The following is a 19544-nucleotide window of genomic DNA, read 5'->3' on the forward strand; positions in this document are numbered from 1 at the left end:
GAGAGAGGCATGGTGGGGAGTGGAGAGACTGAACAGGTGAGTTAATTTGGCAGGGGCGATTAAATGAAATGATACAAATCAGATATACATGGTGTAAGACCGAATGTCCTCATCGGAACCTGCAAATCGCCTCAGGCTGAATTTGGACTGTAGCCGTATGTATGGTCTCTAGTTGTTTCTGGAGCACTTCTATTTGTTTCCTCATTGACTTGTTTTGGGCTAGGGCATCATCCAAAGCAACAGGATTAGGAGCCACACAATAGCCATGCTCTTGCAGGCAGCTGCTGACATCCATCTCATTATCAGAGGAGTCCAGAGCTGGCAGAGGGGTGACAATAGGACGCTCCTGACGCTCCCACACACCTAGCCTGGGTGCGAGTTTGGAGTACTCATTCCATGCAAAGAGTGTGGGAACAGCTCTTTTCTTGAGCCTCCTTAACACACCTGTAGCTGGCACAGTGAAATCACCTGGTTGATGGTAAATGCATCCCTCCGAATCTTCGCTAGCCACTTAGCTCTTTCCTCGCAGTTACAAGGGAATGAATGGAAACTTAAAAGAGAATTGTAGTGCGCTGAATTTGCACACTGGCACACAACAGTTCAGTGGAGCCTGATTCACAATGTTGATACTTGAACACCCCTTTTTGCCCTGTTTGATTCATTGATTTTTTTGGATGAAATTAAGATTTTGGACTGATAAGTTAGCAGCTAACTAATGATTCAGTAGAACGTAAGCATCCGGTTGTACCAGAAGTTCTTATGCATTAATGTCGGTGCATTAATGTTGCGCTACGGAAGTTCCATAGCGCGACATTAATGCACCGAGCCCATTAAGTGGTTCCAGAATTCAATGGACCTTTTCTTGAGTTTAATTAAGAGAGGGAACTGTCCTAGCTCTGCTCTGCATCTGAGATTGGGACTGTTTCTGTAAACTCTTGGTATGTTTTTGCAGAACTCAAGGTGAACTTTTTCAATTGGGTTTGAGTCCCAGTGCTACTCTTTAATCAGCAGAACCCAGATCTCACTTCAATAAAGAAGGATCCGTTCAATAATGCTGTGGAAAATTGTAAGCCAAATCTTTGTTGGGGGATTTAATTTTGATCATACTTTTCTGATACTGTAATAAACTGTTAGCTTTGTCTACCAGTGTGGACATAGCTTTTACAAAATGTCCACAGGCTTTGATTGTTAAGGCAGAGGTATGAACATTCTATTATATGATTTAATGGTGTCTCTCCTAAGACAAATTGATGGGGGGGGGGGGGTTGTGTTTGAGCTTGTTTTTTTTTATGATCTTGGTATTGTCTAAGTTAACCTTCAATGCCCAGTTTTCACAGTACTTGTGTAATATGTCAAAACTTTCTTGGAGGCCTTGCTCAATTTGTGATGATAACAAAAGCTTATCTGCATAGAAGAGGCACTTGACTTTTTATGATACTAATAGTAATAATGGATTACATTTATGTAGCGCTTTATCTAGACACCCAAAGTTCTTCACATTGAAGGGGGGAAACTCACCTCAACCAACACCAATGTGTAACACCTACCTGGGTGATGCGCAGCAGCCATTTTGTGCCAGAACGCTCACCACACATTAGCTTGAGGTGGAGAGGGCGGAATCATTGAGTGAATTACACAGGGGGGAAGATTAGGTGGCCAGATGGAGAGAGCCAGGTTGGGAAATTTGCCAGGACAACGGGGGACCCCCCACTCTTTGCAATAAGTGCCATGGGATCTTTAGTGACCATGGTGAGTCAGGGCCTCAGTTTAACATCTCACCCGAAGGACAGCTTGTCCTATAAGCACAGTGTCCCCGTCACTGCCCTGGGGCATTAGGATTTGGGAAGACTGCCTCCTACTGGCCCAACAACACCACTTCCAGCAGCAACTCAGTATTCCCAGGAGGTCTCCCATCCAAGTACTAGCCAAGCCCATACCTGCTTAGCTTCTGTCATTCGGCAGAGCCAGTACATGTTGGTATGGCTGCTGGCATACACTCTAGATCAAGGCCAGACCTTGTAAGATTTAGAATAGTTTAGACAGATAATCAATGTATATATTGAAGAGTGTGGGGGACAAATTGCAACCCTGATGAACTCCACCACACTGTTAAGATATTGTGCTCTCTCTCTCTTTGTGTGTGTGTGTGTGTGTGTGTGTGTGTGTGTGTGTGTGTGTGTGTGTGTGCGTGCGTGTGCATGTGCATGTGCGTGCGTGCATGACAGGAGGCAGATCTAGAAGAATCGACTCTGATCAGCCTGTCTGTGCCAGGGGAGGCGGCTAAGAAGGTTCTCCACTACCTGAAACAGAATCTTCCCTCCTCCTGCCTCGGCGACCTACTCTGCTCCCATGCCTTCTCCAAGCACTACCTCCGCCGCGGGGGAGGCGGTCTGGAGGACGAAGAGTTGCTCGGTGAGGAGAAAAAGAAACGTGTTTGCAGTTTGACTTCAATTTTGTTATAATGAGGTCTTGACTATTTAAACAGTGACAGCTGACGTGGTCCAATGACCAGCAAAACATCAAAACAAATGATACCACTTAATAAAGCATCAGAAGAGGCATCAAATGTTGACACACAACCAGAAAAAAATATTTATTTTGAGGAAGATCTGATATATCAAAACATTGCTGAGTTAAGAGAAATGAAATGATTATTGTGAGCGTTTCAGTGTGCAGACCACTTACCACTTTTTAAAGCAACAGTAGTTTTATTTTTCTGTGTTTCTTCTACAGATGTGCTCAAAGTTGTTGGTAACCTTACAGCTCATTGAAATAATCCTTCATTCCTTCTGAAAATTGATGAATTTTCTTATCTCTACTATGTTACAGAATAAAGCAAAGAAGCTGTGAAAAGAGATTAATTATTGCTTATTTGAAAATGGCCTGGACACATTTGTTGGTACCCCTCCATAAAAAAATGAAGAATGCACAATTGTCTCTGAAATAGCTCAAAACTGACAAAAGTAATTGGCAGCCACTATTGTTTATTCCATATGTCATGGAAGTCATACTTAATTTCGAATTTTTTTCTAATTCAACATAATATTGTCCCCCTGCGACCCTGAGGGCAGGATAAGCGGTTAAGACAATGGATGGATGGATAATATTGTCAATACCAAATGAAAATGGCATGGACAAAAATGATTAATCTAATACAAACCCCGATTCCAATGAAGTTGGGACGTTGTGTAAAACGTGAATATAAACAGAATACAATGATTTGCAAATCATTTTCGACCTATATTCAATTGAGTACACTACAAAGACAAGATATTTAATGTTCAAACTGATAAACTTTATTGTTTTTTGCAAATATTCATTCATTTTGAATTTGATGCCTGCAACACATTCCAAAGAAGCTGGGACAGGGGCAACAAAAGACTGGGAAAGTTGAGAAATGCTCAAAAAACACCTTTTTGGAACATTCCACAGGTGAACAGATTAATTGGAAACAGGTGAGTGTCATTATTGGGTATAAAAGGAGCATCCCCGAAAGGCTCAGTCGTTCACAAGCAAGGATGGGGTGAGGTTCACCACTTTGTGAACAACTGCGTGAGCAAATAGTCCAACAGTTTAAGAACAACGTTTCTCAACGTACAGTTGCAAGGAATTTAGGGATTTCATCATCTACAGTCCATAATATCATCAAAAGATTCAGAGAATCCGGAGAAATCTCTGCACAGAAGCAGCAAGGCCGAAAACCAACATTGAATGTCCGTGACCTTCGATCCCTCAGGTGGCACTACATTAAAAACCGACATCATTCTGTAAAGGATATTACCATGTGGGCTCAGGAACACTTCGGAAAACCATTGTCAGTTAACACAGTTCGTCACTACATCTACAAGTGCAAGTTAAAACTCTACCATGCAAAGCGAAAGCCATATATCAACAAAACCCAGAAACACCGCCGGCTTCTCTTGGCCCGAGCTCATCTGAGACGGACTGACACAAAGTGGAAAAGTGTGCAATGGTCTGACGAGTCCACATTTCAAATTGTTTTTGGAAATCATGGACGTCGTGTCCTCCGGGCTAAAGAGGAAATGGACCATCCAGATTGTTATTGGCGCAAAGTTCAAAAGCCAGCATCTGGGATGGTATGGGGGTGTGTTAGTGCCCATGGCATGCGTAACTTGCACATCTGTGAAGGCACCATTAATGCTGAAAGGTACATACAGGTTTTGGAGCAACATATGCTGCCATCCAAGCTACGTCTTTTTCAGGGACGTCCCTGCTTCTTTCAGCAAGACAATGCCAAGCCACATTCTGCATGTGTTCCAACAGCGTGGCTTCGTAGTAAAAGAGTGCGGGTACTAGACTGGCCTGCCTGCAGTCCAGACCTGTCTCCCATTGAAAATATGTGGCGCATTATGAAGCGCAAAATACGACAACGGAGACCCCGGACTGTTGAGCAACTGAAGTCGTACATCAAGCAAGAATGGGAAAGAATTCCACATACAAAGCTTCAACAATTGATGTCGTCAGTTCCCAAACGCTTATTGAGTGTTGTCAAAAGGAAAGGCGATGTAACACAGTGGTAAACATGCCCCTGTCCCAGCTTTTTGGAACGTGTTCGAACGTGTCGAAAAGGATTTGCAAATCATTGTAGTTTGTTTTTATTTACTTTTTACACAACATCCCAACTTCATTGAAATTGGGGTTTGTAATTTGTTGCACAACCTTTAGAGGTAATCGCTGTAATCAAACGTTTTCTGTAGTTCTCAATGAGACTTCTACACCTGTTTTGGCCCACTGTTCCTGAGGAAACTGCTCCAGCTGTCTCAGGTTTGATGGGTGCCTTCTTTAGACTGCAAGTTTCAGTTCTTTCCGTCGATGTTCAATAGGATTCAGATAGGACTCATAGAAGGCCACTTCAGAATAGTCCAATGTTTTTTTCCTTATCCATTCTTGGGTGCTTTCAGCTGTGTGTTTTGGGTCATTATCCTGTTGGAGAACCCATGACCTGCAACTGAGACAGGTTTTCTGACACTGGGCTGTACGTTTCGCTCCAGAATGCCTTGATAATTTTGAAATTTCATTGTGCCCTGCACAGATTCAATGCACCCTGTGCCAGGCGCAGCAAAGCAGCCCCAAAACATAACTGAGCCTCCTCCATGTCTCACTGTAGGTATGGTGTTCTTTTCTTTGAAAGCTTCATTTTTTTTGTCTGTGGCCATAGAGCTGATGTGACTTGACAAAAAGCTCCAGTTTTGACTCATTTGTCCAAAGGACATTCTCCCAGAAGGATTGTGGCTTGCATTTTAGCAAATTCCAGTCTGGCTTTTTTATGTTTATCTTTCAAAAGTGGAGTCCTCCTGGATCTTCTTCCATGGAGCCCACTTTTGCTCAAAAAGTGACGGATGGTGCGATCAGAAACGTACATACCTTCACCTTGGAGTTCAGCTTGTATCTCTTTGGCAGTTATCCTTGGTTCTTTTTCTACCATCGCATTATCCTTCTGTTCAATCTGGGGTTGATTTTTTTTCCTCTTGCAGTCGCGCCCATGGAGGCTGGCTAAATGTTCCATGGTCCTTGAATGTCTTAATAGTTGCAACTTTTGTCACAGGAACGTCAAGCTGCTTGTAGATGTCCTTGTAGCCTTTACCTTTACCATGCTTGTCTATTATTTTCTTTCTGTTCTCCTCAGACAACTTGCTGCTTTGGTTTCTTTGGTCCATGTTCAGTGTGGTGCACACAATGATACAAAAAAGGAACCGTGACTACTTTTCTCCATTCAAATAGACTGAATGACTGATTACAAAATTGGAAACGTGTGATATTAATTAGAGAAACACATTAGTCCGTAATATCACTATAATCTAATTATTTATTATCTTTTCTAAGGGGTACCAACAAATATGTCCAGGCCATTTTATGATATCTTTGTAGAATAAGCAATAATTCATCTCTTTTCACAGCTTCTTTGCTTTATTCTATGACATACCAAAGGCATGCAAGTATACATGAAAAAATAGCTTTTAATTTCATCACTTTTCAGGAGGAGTGACGCATTATTTCAATGAGCTGTAAGGGTACCAACAAATTTGAGCACACATGAATTAAGGTATTCATGACCGCTGCATTTTAGCAGTCATCAACTACTCTCAAAAAGTAGTCGAGATTAGTGATCAGATATTTACAATAAAGGGAATTTTTAACAAAGCATAAAGAGTGGACTAGAGTATTGGTGCCCACTCCAATTGAAGAGTTCCAGATAAAATTACAAACAGGGATTGGGGATAAGCAAGTCATATTTAATTTTTACCAAATATTTTTAGGCTTGAATATTTATAATACACTGCAGATAAAAGGAAGGGGAGAACTAAAATGAATACAGATATACCACAGGACATATGGGACGAAATATGCACTGAAGCAAATCTAGTAACCAATTGACCTTTCGCAAAGTCCCGCCCCCCTTAGTTACTGTTGCTATGCCCATCAAGCTTTTCAGAACCATCCAGGAAGTAGCCGGAAACCCCAAAACACGAAGGAAGAAATCAGTGCATTCCCAGAAAAAATAAGTGATGTATTTTGGAGTAATTCATTCTTAATATCATCCCGTGAAAGGCAGAAGGGGTTACAGTATGCAGGAGGGATACATTCAGAATATTAAAAGTAAAACTGACTCGTGTCGATGCAGTTGCCCACTAGGGACTGGGGTTCGCACCTTGGTCTCATCAGATCTGACTATGGCCGGACTCGATGAAGCAGCAATAATTGGCAACGCTGTCTTTGGGAGGGGGGCGGAGTCGGCTTGTGTTCGTCACATGAATGCGTCTCTGTGTGTGTCGGAAAAAGCAGTAGTTTGGCCTGGATTCGCCTTGTCACCAAAGTGCCAAGGCGTCTCCTTCGAGACTGCCGGCCGGAGAGATGCAGTTGGCGAACGCATGCAGTATGAGAGTGGGAGTTTGAACTAGAATAGGGAGTGATTGGCCACAAAATTGGGAGAAAAAGGGAAAAATCAGAAATAATTTTTTTTTAAAAAGTAAAACTGACTTGCGTGGGCTCCGGGCGCTGGGTGCGACTGTAATTAAAGTTAAATTTTACCGGTTGCTATCAAAGAATGAGAAACCCCATCAACTAATTCTGAAACACATTGTGGACCAATTGTGCTCTTGCACTTTAGGGTAAGTTTAATATTTCAGCTATTATTGGTATATTTTTAATAATCCATTGTCGACATCACCGTATTATAGTGCTGATTTTGGCCAAGGTTCCCCATGGCGTTCTTTTATCCAGGCTTTTTCGGGAGTTCTGTATGGGCTCCTAGACGTCACAGGGCGGCCAGGGACATGCCCTGGTGCCGGGGGTTTTTTTTTTTTAGCTTCGGACCATAACTGGTATTTTCAACAAAATAAGGCAAACGAGTTGCCTCCCTCCGCGGGCAAGATGACTTTTCTGAATGGCCAGTCCCCACCTGGAGATCACAGAGGGGGAGAAACATTTAAAATAGGCCAGATATGGGGAGGTCAGGCTGGCCAGAGACCATCCCAGCCGACCCTACCCGCCGGTCTTTATGCTCTGAAATGAAAGGTGGAACCTGGCTAACGTGACTAGCATAGCAAAGTTATGTTAGTGGGCTAGCCATCATTAGCTATCATTAAATTAGGTATCTCTGGCCACAGACTAAGCTGGTTGCGTTCATCAGGTACATTAATAATGTTATTTTGTTAGTCAGTAATACATTGATATGTTGATAATGGTAATAATCATTGTGTGGGTAAAAGTAACAGTAATAATACATTAGCTATATTAGCTATCAATAACAGCTAGAAGAAAGCTTTGCTTGGAGCAGACAGGTGTTTTTGGTTGATTTTGGATGGATTAAGCTGGCCATGGGGTCTGCTTTTCTGCGGAATCCATTGCCGACACTGCGCTTCTTGCGTTCTGGGTTTCGGGAAGGGAAAGAAAATTACACCCCCTCCAACCTTTCCAGATATCTAGTGTCCAATTTGCAGATCCCATAGGCACACCGTTTCAGCTTTTTGCTGTCTGTTTGAAAGCTTGACGGACCTTCCTCACATAGAAACTGTTGCTAAGGTAGGATTGGACAAGCACCATTCCGGGGCGATACTTTGCGAAAGGTCAATTCAAATACATGGAGGGAATTCAAATGAAAGGTTTTTATGAGATTCTTTCAGACACCAGAAATAGTGGCTAAAATGAGCCCAACACACTCAAATATATGCGGGAGAAACTGTGGAACACAAATTGGCAACCATACCCACATATTTTGGACATGCCCTAAATTAAGAACATTTTGGGAAGAGGTGTTTGAGGCACTAAAGAAGTATTCCACCAAAACTTCACAAAAGATCCAAAGATGGTATTACTGGGATTAATGCCAGAAGGGATTGATGGAAGAGCTAAAAAAGATCTTTTACAAATATTACTAACAGCAGCAGTTAAATGCATCACAATTAAGTGGTTAAAACCTGACCCTCCAACATGCAAATAATGGACTGAGAAAGTATGGGAAATATATCAGATGGAACAAATAACATACTCTTTGAAACTTCAGAAAGATATATTTATTAAAAGATGGAGCCCGGCCATGGCTATTGTAATGGAAAAATACAAGCTTATACAGTTTCTGCTGTAACCTTTGTACTGAGACAAACGGCCAATTGTTTCTAGTTAGACGTCACGTACTACTCACATGTTTTTGCATACGACTTATGTTTTGCCTACAGCTGACCCTTCCGCTGCTCTCGGCGCGTCCTTGTCGCTGAGACAGTGGCTGCTTTCTCCATGTTAATCTTAGTCTATAAGTGCTGTTCCCCACAAAAAAAGATGGCTGGTACGTGGCCTGCCCATGGCAGAAGGGGGAAGTAGCTTGCACCTGCAGATGGGGGGATTGCTCCCTTTGTTTGGTGTCAGCAGAACACCACATTCCATCCTGATAATATAGAGCGTGGGTGCCTGTCTGAAGCCTGCCGGCAGCTGATTGTCTAGAAGGAGCGGCTCTGTGGGTAGGGAAACCCGAAAGATGTGCTTAAATCCTGGGAAGACGAGAGGAACCGGCTCACTGAAGACCGTGAAGCGCTCATCTGCCAGATAGAGTGGGCTTTAAAAGCCTCCCTGGACTCGGGCAGCGAAAACGCGGAGCTGCTGAGGTTTGCCATAGACGCCATCTGTCAGGAGGAGGCGGCGGATGGGGGAAAAGGAGCCGGCAGCCTCCAACCTGGAGGCCCAGCTGCTGGAGGGAGCTCCATGACGCTGTCCTCCGCGACCTGGTGGAAGAGCGGATGGAGAGTGCAGCTCTTCCCAAAACCCAAACGGAACAATCTTGCTTGCAGCAAGAGCTGTATGAGTTGGGCAAAAGGGTGAAGGAGGATTTGCGGAAGGTGATGCAGGAGGTGAAAGGCTGCTATCCATTGGAGTTTGATATCTGCAAGCTTTACGCCATCTTCTACTACCAGGCATTCGGCGCTAGGCTGAAGACAATTGCAGACTTTATGCTGGACAATAAAGACTTGATGTGTCTTCGGCGTTGGGTGACGGTCCACTATCAAAACATACTTCAAAGCGGTTAACTGTCAGTGACATCAGCTTTGAAGAGATGGGAGATCTGTTACCTGTGGAAATGCTTGAAGTCATGGAGGAACAGCATCTAACCAAAACACAGATGGCTGTGCAGACTTACATTACCCAGGTTCTGGAGGAGGCAGAAAAAGTATGGGAAACTGGAAAGAAGCCTGAGAACAGGGATGGCTTTTTCTTCAGTCCCTTGGCCATCGATGTCATTCAGTTCATCAATGGCACTGTGCAAGCAGCTGAAATTTTGAGAGACAACTGCAAAGCCGAGCCAATAACATGTCTGCTGAAAGATTTCTTACAAAGCTTCCAGAAGTACCAGGACAATGTTCTGAAAAGAAGCACTGCAAACAGCAAGTCAGTCGTGATGGCAAACCTTATCTGTGTGGAACAGTTCAGGGAGTACAGTACAGTTAAGGTCAAAATTATTAGCCCCCAAGGAACTATGGAACATTTCCCTAAAATTCTGCCCAATGTTTGCATCATTCATAAAACTTTACAAAACTTTACATAGTAAAACATTCATCAATGTTGAGGTCCCTATTTGATACATTTCGGAATGTAAAATAAATCTTCAGGTTTGCTTTATACCAAATGAAGTGAAAATTGAGGTGGTCAAAATTGTTAGCCCCCATGTGATTTTTTTTTTTTTTTGCTTTCAAATCACACCTGAGCAATCAATCAGCTTTCAAACCACAATCAGCATTGAACTTTACTTAAGGGACTCCAATGAACAGGGCTAGTGGCACTTGAACACTGGATTGAGAGGGACTACTCTTAAATTCTTGGTAAGAAGTAATTTCAGCCGCTCTGGTGGCCGAGTGGAATAAACCGCCGTTCTTGCAACCCGCTCCTCATATGGCTGGGAGGTTCGTATCCCAGACTCGCCGTAACCGGTCACGGCCAGTGTCCACGGGGTATGGCATTCATTAGGCCACCCTTACCCGAGGGATAGTGGGTGTAGATCGGTGTAGTGTTCGGGGACTCGTCGTTCTCCAGCGACCCCTCTGGCCCACCCGGGCGCCTGCAGCCAAGCAACTGAAAGCATTCTCCCTACGCCTCCTTCGCGGCCTGAAGGTGATGCAATCCATGCGAGGCTTCAGCGTGTAAAATAGCGAGAGCAGCCGACACGAGTTTGAAGGAAGCTGGTGTTACGACTATCTCCTTCCTGTGGAAACGTGAGCCAGGGGAGTTATTCGACAAGAGTTCCGGCCATATGCCATTGGGTTAATCGGGTGGGATAAGAGGAAAAACTAGGGATAAATTTATAAGAAAGAAGTAATTTCATCATGCCAAAAAGTAAAGAAATCAGTCTGGAACTCAGAAAGAAGGTAGTGGATGCTCATCTTAAGGGGGAAGGCTATCCTGCCATTTCCAAGCGTTTCACATTGACTATCAAGAACAGTTGTACGTTGCATCATTGCAAAGCACAAGGAGACAAATTCTGTTAGAAACAAACCTGGGCGTGGTCGAAAGTGCAAGATTTCAAAAACTTTGGAGAGGAAAATAGTCCGAGATGTCAACAACAATCCCCGGATGATTGTTGCTGAACTGGCCTCTTTTGGACTTGATGTTTCAAGGAAGACTGTTGTGAGGGCTCTTCATCGTGGTGGGCTTCGAGATCATCGTCCAAGAAAAACTCCATTTCTCACACAGCGGCACATCAAAGCCAGACTGAAGTTTGCCCGTGAACATTTGAAACATAGGCATGGGTTTTGGACGTCTGTCCTTTGGTCTGATGAGACTAAACTTGAACTGTTTGGACACATGGATGTTGCTTTTGTTTGGCGAAGGAAGGGAGAGGCCTTCAACCCTAAAAGCACAGTTGCCACAGTTAAACATGGTGGTGGGAGCATAGTGCTGTGGGGCTGTTTTCCTGCTTCAGGCACAGGGAACCTCGTACGGGTGCATGGGATCATGAAGAAAGAAGATTATGTTGACATTTTGAAGGATAATGGGAAGAAATCTGTTGCCAGTCTAGCTTTAGGTCGCTGCTGGGTCTTCCAGCAAGACAATGACCTGAAGCATACATCCAAGTTGTTCCAAAACTTTTTGAAGGACACCAAAATCAAGGTCCTTGAGTGGCCCTCTCAGAGCCTAGATCTCAATCCTATTGAGAATCTGTGGCGGGAGCTCAAGGTTAATGTCCATGCTCGAAAACCACTCAGTTTGGATGAGCTGGAACAATTTGCCATTGAAGAATGGGCTAAGATCCCTCAAGAGACATGTGCCAACCTAGTTAGGAACTACCATAAGAGGTTGTCAGTTGTGAGTCAGAAAGGTTACACTATTGAGTATTAATTGTCAGAGGGCTAAAAATTGTGGCCTTGTCATATTTGTTTTTTCTTGTTTCAATTCAGCGCATCAGTAAAATATCTTAATCAAGCTTAGTGAAGATTTTGTCTTTGTTCTTTTGGAAGCAATTAAACTATAAACACTTTTGGTTATGGTCATTTCCATGGAAGAGTTAAGGGTTTTGTTTGATTTCATAAAGGGGGCTAATAATTTTGACCTTAACTGTAGATAAGAAGCCAGAGCTCTTCTCAAAAGATGTGGAGGAGAGCTGTTTGTCAGTCTTAACTGCCATGGGCAGGCCACATACCACCCATCTTTGTTGTGGGGAAGAGCACTGATAGACTAAGGTAAACATGGAGAAAGCAGCCACTGTCTCAGCACCAAGACACGCCGACAGCAGCGGAAGGGTCAGTTGTAGGCAAAACACAAGTCATATGCAAAAACATGTGAGTAGTATGTGACGTCTAACTAGAAACAAGTGGCTCCGTTTGTCTCAGTACAAAGGTTACAGCAGAACCTGTATAAGCTTGTATTTTTCCATTACACTATATTGAGGCAGTGAAGTGTTCTAAACCCTTGTATACATTATGTATCATACATGTATCTCTGTCTTCCCAATTCACCTTATCTGTTTATGCATGTACATGCACCACCCATACCACTACACACATTCATTCACAACGCCCCTCCCTGACTCCAACTCCTCCTTTACTTTTTTTAATTATTAATGTCTTTCATTTATACCTCCATCACAGCTAACACTTCAAGCTGAAGTAAAGGGTTTGTTTTTTTGTTTTCCTTTTTTTAATTCCTTTTGTTAAACTATCTGTAAACCATACATGTACAGCTAAAAAAAAAATGGAAAAAACAGCAGGCACGATTGTGTATTTGTGGTAGTGGTTGCAGTGCAAACACTAGGGATTTTAACAACCAGTCCTTTTTTTGAATCGTGAATATCTGGAGTAAACCAGTGACCGCTGCGAAAGGGCAGCTGACAATCAGGGAAAGACCAGATGACGGCCTGGAAAGACTGCTGACAGGAGGGAATAGACCCCAACGGGGCCGGTATGGGCTAGCGACTCATACTAGCAGGATCCAACGCTAGTTAGCGTTCCTGGATCCACCCAATATTGCTACGAAAACTTTAAGGAGAAGAATACCCCCAGAGTCTGCGAGAGCGGGGGCGCAAGATGACTCACAGGTGGATCACACGGTAACGGAACAAGGAAAGGATTTGACAACGAGTCGGATGACCAGCACTGCAACCGATGGATCATCAGCACTGGCAGGACAAAAGCTGCACAGCTGCATCTGTGGCTGGTCAAAGGTTACATCAGTGAAGGGTCTTAAGATCCATCAAGGCAAAAAGAAGTGCCTTAGTGAGCTCGTTAAGGGGCCTCGCATTGACCAATACTTCTTAAGAAGTATCGCCAAATCAGTCGAGTGAAGCCCGGAGGCAGGAGAACCCCCACAGTCCTCAGGGTATCAGCACCCCAGACGAAGCTCAATGTTGCATAGACCCTCCAGTGGACTCCGGTCTGGAGCCCGGCCAGCCACAGCCAGCAGCAGAGAGGAAGATGGAAGGAAGAAAACCTCAAATCCTGTGGCCCAAGTCCAGCCAGAAGATTGAGTGGGAGACCATCAACTCTGACCTTGTCCTCTTACTAGAAGGTCAAAAGGGAACAGTTGAAAGAAAACTGGAGAACATGGGAGCCATCATTTACAGCTATGGCGTAGAGAGATTTGGAGTGAAGGAGAAGATACCCAGTAGGCAGAAAGACCCTTCAACTCAGCCCAAATCCAGGAGACAGCGGGAAATTGACAGGTTGGTGAAGGAGAGAAGACAACTGAGGAAGCAGTGGAGGAAGGCCACAGAGGGAGAGAGGGTTGGGCTTGACGCACTGCAAGCTGAAATAAAGCAGCATTTGACAAAGCTGCGAAGAGCAGAACACCTCAGACGACAGCATAAGAGGAAAGAACGGGCTAGGACTCGTTTCTACAGCAACCCTTACAGCTTTGTCAAGAGCCTTTTTGACAGCAAGAAAAATGGGAGCCTTAGAGTCCCCATACGAGATCTGGAAGAGCACCTAAAGAAGACCTACTCTGATGTCCGGAGACATGAGCCAGTCACCATCCCGGATGACATGCCACCAATTCACCCACCTGACCACCATATGGACACAAGACCCCCCACATGGAGCGAGGTGGAGAGGACGGTAAAGCAGGCAAGATCGATGTCAGCTCCTGGGCCCAATGGTATCCAGTATAGACTCTATAAGAACACTCCTGGAGTCCTGAAATACCTCTGGAAGCTGATGAAAGTGGCATGGAAGAAAAGAGTCATACCCAGGGCATGGCGAAGAGCAGGAGGCATTCTGATCCCCAAGGAAAAGAACTCTACCTGCATCAGCCAGTTTCGCCAGATCAGCCTTCTTAATGTAGAGGGAAAGATATTTTTTAGTGTGATTGCCCAAAGGCTCTCCACATTCCTGCAAAGAAACAACTTTGTTGATACATCAGTGCAGAAAGCCGGGATCCATGGCTTCTCAGGATGTCTAGAGCATGCTAATATCATCTGGCACCAGATACAAGCTGCCAAGAAAGAACGGAGAGACCTGCACGTGGTTTTCTTAGACCTTGCCAACGCTTTTGGATCAGTTCCTCACAAGATCCTGTGGACGGCGTTTGATTTTTTCCATGTCCCCAAAAATATCACAGAGTTGGTCAAGACCTATTTTCAGGATCTCCAGTTCTGTGTCACAACACAGAACACCACCACCACTTGGCAACATCTGGAAATAGGCATTATGGCGGGCTGCACTATTTCCCCCCTGGCATTCATCATGGCAATGGAGCTCGTCATCCGTGCATCTCGATGGGTGGTGGGAGGCGAAAGGTCCAGGAATGGCCTGCGTCTTCCACCAATCCGGGCGTACATGGATGACTTGACCACCATAGCAACAACAAAACCATGCACCAGGCGCCTGCTGCAGAAACTCCAGGAGAACATCAAGTGGGCACGAATGGAGTTTAAACCAAGCAAATCTCGCAGCATCTCCATTGGCAAAGGCCAACTAGTAGATGAACGGTTCTGCATTAGTGATCAACCAATCCCCACGGTCCGGGAGAAGCCCATCAAGAGCCTCGGACGGTGGTACAATGCAGACCTCAAAGACACCCAGCAACTGGAGCAACTTCGCCAGGATACAATCAGTGGCCTCAGGCAAATCAACAACACTGCACTGCCCGGGAAGCTGAAGCTTTGGTGCTTTCAGTTTGGGCTGCTACCCCGACTCATGTGGCCAATAACTATGTACGAAGTCTCACTATCTCATGCCAATCGCTTGGAGAGGCTAGTGAACTCGCAGGTGAGGAAGTGGCCTGGACTGCCAAGGTGCCTCAGCAGTGTTGGACTCTACGGCAATGGAGCCCTCGCACTGCCAATTTCCAGCCTGGTTGAGGAATTCAAATGTGCCAAAGTGAGGCTGGACATGTCCCTTACAGAATCCCGAGACCCAATAGTGAGAGGAGTTGCTCCAACCCTAGCAACAGGGAAGAAATGGACCCCGGCTGCAGCTGTACTGGAGGCGAAATCTGCCCTCCGCCACCGAGACGTAGTAGGCCATGTTCAACAAGGCAGAGGCGGCCTTGGCCTGGGAATAAAAACACCTACCTGGCAAAAGGCGACAACTACCGAACGGCGAACTATGGTGGTTGAGGAGGTCCGCCGACAGGAAGAAGCAGCCAGATGTGCTAAAGCCGTAGCACAAGCCAAACAGGGTCGCTGGATGAGGTGGGAGGGTGTTGAAAAGAGGAAACTCACATGGAGTGAGCTCTGGAGCATGGAATCAAACTGGCTGAGTTTCATCATCAAGGCCACATATGATGTCCTGCCCTCTCCCATAAATCTAAATCTCTGGTTTGGAGAGAATCCATCTTGCTCCCTGTGTACAGCCCCAGCAACCCTCAAGCATATCTTGGTTGGCTGCAAGACCAGCCTTACCCAAGGCAGATACACCTGGCGACACAATCAGGTGCTCAGGTGCTTGGCAGCTGAACTCGATTGCAAGAGGGTTTCCATCAATGCCCAACCCTTCAACAACCAGGAAGGGCCCCGGCGTTTCCCAGCTTTCATTCGAGAGGGGGATAAACTGAAGGCCAACCCTTCACTTCCCAACTTAGGCTCACTAAACTCAGCCAGGGATTGGGAAATGCGAGTGGACTTAGGCCAGAAGCTCATCTTCCCGACAGAGATCGCAACAACCACCTTGCGACCAGACCTCGTCCTCTGGTCCAACGCTAACCAGCTCGCTTACATCATTGAGCTCACAGTCCCCTGGGAGGATGCAGTCGATGAAGCGTACGAGCGTAAGAAGCTGCGGTACGCCAACCTAGCAGCCGAAGCAGAGGACAGAGGCTGGAAGGTGAAGGTGCGCCCTGTGGAGGTGGTTTGTAGGGGCTTTGTTGCCAGCTCCACAGCAAAACTCCTGAGGTAACTAGGAGTCAGGGGGCAGGCCCACAGGAGAGTGATCAAAGAGCTAGCCAACACTGCTGAGAGGACTAGCCACTGGATCTGGCTCAAAAGGAGAGACGCCGTCTGGGCTGCCAGGGTGAACAGCTAACCACAGATCACACACCCAGGACCGATCAACCTGTGGTGGGCCTGCCTCAGCGGAGGGTGTCTTGTGATAAAAGGCCGAAACACCCTGTGATGCTGAGGTACACAACTGATGATGTGTCCTGGTGGTGGCAATGTCACCTTGGCAGACATCTCCAGTTTGATCTCCACTGAATCTGTTGCAGTGCAAACACTAGGGATTTTAACAACCAGTCCTTTTTTTGAATCGTATAAGTTGTTGAAATTGAAATAAAAACTAAGTTTAAAAAAAGTAGTTGATTAATCACGGCAGATATATTTTTTTCCCACCCAATAACAATAATAAATTTTCGTCAAAAGGGTATCAAATACAACCATTAAAGGGTTAACAAATGTAGGCGGGATCAATCTGGAGGTAGATGAATAGCAGAGTCCTCGATTGGCTCTGAGAGGCTGTTTACAAGTGAGCTGCTATCTGTTTGGACTAAACCCCTAGTAAGGTTGTATGAGCTGGAGATTCACTGCAGTAGCAACGCAAATGCTTTCTTGCAAGTGTTTTGATTTAACTAGTGACCTTGACATGCATCCATGGTTGTCGTGATGACGGCAGCTGTTGAAAAGCTTAAACTCTTAAATTATCTTAAATTGAATGTTCAATACAGTATATATTCATCTGGTTCTTTTTGTCCAACATCATGTAAATTAAACGGTGTCGCCAACAAGAAGCATTCACATTTCTTGGAGTTACTTTTAATGTGGGGAAAAACATATATTGGCAGAGCAGGTACCTTCTGATGAGGAATTTGACATAACATTACAGGTTAAATAATTGAATATGTCTCACTTGATGATTGAGGATAACGGTATAAAATACTGCTGCACTGCCAGCTGCAGTTTGTTTCCCACATTATAAGGAATTTTACGAGAGGTGAATGAGTCTATTGAGTACAATTTCACTTACATTAATGGTTAGTATAGATATTAAACGCAGATGAGTATTTAAAATTGATTAATGTAAAATTAAAGGCTTTTAGGAGGACACTACGTGTTCTGTTCATGTTTTCAACAGCTGCTGTCACTAAAGTCGCCAGTTAACATGGTCACTCATTAAACTGAAACACAAGGATAATGGCAGTCTTTCCTTCTCTACGTACCTTAAATTGTTTTTTTAAAAGGGCATAATGTGGAAAATTATTGTTCAAACAAATCTATGGTGGAACCACAGCGCCCCCAACTTCATATCTGCTGTAGATACATTGCCACTGCTTTATTACTGCACAATGCTTAAAACACAGATGAACGATAAGTCTACAACTAATCTGTGAAACCGCTTGTACAGTGCATCCGGAAAGTATTCACACCCCTTCCCTTTCCCCACATTTTGTTATGTTACAGCCTTATCCCAAAATGGGTTAAATTCCTTTTTTTTTCTCATCAATCTACACACAATACCCCATAATGACAACGTGAAAAAGGTTTTGTAGAAATTTTTGCAGATTTATTAAAAACAAAAAACTGTAATATTGCATATGCATAAGTATTCACACCCTTTGCTATGACACTCAAAATTGAGCTCAGGTTCATCCTGTTTTCACCTATCATCCTTGAGATGTTTCTACATCTTGATTGGAGTCCACCTGTAGTAAATTCAATTGATTGGACATGATTTGGAAATGCACACACCTGTCTATATAAGGTCCCACTATTGACAGTGCATGTCAGAGCAGAAACCACGCCATGAAGTCAAAGGAATTGTCTGTGGACCTCCGAGACAGGTTTGTATCAAGGCACAGATCTGGGGAAGGGTACAAAAAAATGTCTACAGCTTTGAAAGTTCCGAAGAGCACAGTGGTCTCCATCATTCGTAAATGGAAGAAGTTTGGATCCACCAGGACTCTTCCTAGAGCTGGCCGCCCAGCCAAACTGAGCAATCGGGGGAGAAGGGCCTTGGTCAGGGAGGTGACCAAGAACCTGATGGTCACTCTGACAGAGCTCCAGCGTTCCTCTGTGGAGATGGGAGAACCTTCCAGAAGGACAACCATCTCTGCAGCACTCCACCAATCAGGCCTTTATGGTAGAGTGGCCAGACGGAAGCCTCTGCTCAGTAAAAGGCACATGACGGCCCGCTTGGAGTTTGCCAGAAAGCACCTAAAGGACTCTCGGACCATGAGAAACAAGATTCTCTTGTCTGATGAAACCAAGATTGAACTCTTTGGCCTGAATGGCAAATGTCACGTCTGGAGGAAACCAGGCACCTCTCATCACCTTGCTAATACCATCCCTACAGTGAAGCATGGTGGTGGCAGCATCATGCTGTGGGGATGTTTTTCAGCGGCAGGAACTGGGAGACTAGTCAGGATTGAGGGAAAGATGAATGGAGCAAAGTACAGAGAGATCCTTGATGAAAACCTGCTCCAGAGCGCTCAGGACCTCAGACTGGGGCGAAGGTTTACCTTTCAACACGACAACGACTCTAAGCACACAGCCAAGACAACGAAGGAGTGGCTTCGGGACAAGTCTGTGAATGTCCTTGAGTGGCCCAGCCAGAGCCCAGACTTGAACCCCATTGAACATCTCTGGAAAGACCTGAAAATAGCTGTGCAGCAACGCTCCCCATCTAACCTTACAGAGCTCAAGAGGATCTGCAGAGAAGAATGGGAGAAATACCCCAAATGTAGGTGTGCCAAGCTTATAGCTTCATACCCAAGAAGACTTGAGGCTGTAATCGCTGCCAAGGGTGCCTCAACCAAGTACTGAGTAAAGGGTGTGAATACTTATGTACATGCAATATTTCAGTTTTTTATTTTTAATACATTTGCAAAAATTTCTACAAAACCTTTTTCGCTTTGTCATTATGGGGTATTGTATGTAGATTGATGAGAAAAAGAGGGATTTAATCCATTTTGGAATAAGGCTGTAACATAACAAAATGTGGGGAAAGTGAAGGGGTGTGAATACTTTCTGGATGCATTGTATGTATGTAGGTGTTGGTAAGGTGAGTGTTGTTTAAGCTCCATTAAAAATTAATGAGTCTATTGTGCTGTTGTGTCAGAAAGAATCCAAAAAAACCTGTTTTTCCCTAAGTTTTGCTTATTGATGTTGTACGGTCTGT

At 44.6% G+C, this 19544-nt stretch overlaps 1 protein-coding gene across 6 annotated transcripts in view; it reads left to right on the forward strand.

The window, feature by feature from the left end:
• The window catches only part of LOC130122616 (cullin-9), a 268978-nt gene that overhangs the window by 53114 nt on the left and 196320 nt on the right, over window positions 1-19544 (forward strand). For all 6 annotated transcript variants that reach the window (XR_008811248.1, XM_056291554.1, XM_056291556.1 and 3 more), the window contains one exon: window positions 2226-2412. Coding sequence is in view for 5 of the 6 variants with exons in the window: in XM_056291554.1 (XP_056147529.1) it covers window positions 2226-2412 (187 nt within the window). In the remaining variant the exon portion in view is untranslated. The remainder of the gene's footprint in view (window positions 1-2225; window positions 2413-19544) is intronic.

Source organism: Lampris incognitus, chromosome 13 (genome assembly GCF_029633865.1).
Source record: "Lampris incognitus isolate fLamInc1 chromosome 13, fLamInc1.hap2, whole genome shotgun sequence".
NCBI classification, from domain to species: domain Eukaryota; kingdom Metazoa; phylum Chordata; class Actinopteri; order Lampriformes; family Lampridae; genus Lampris; species Lampris incognitus.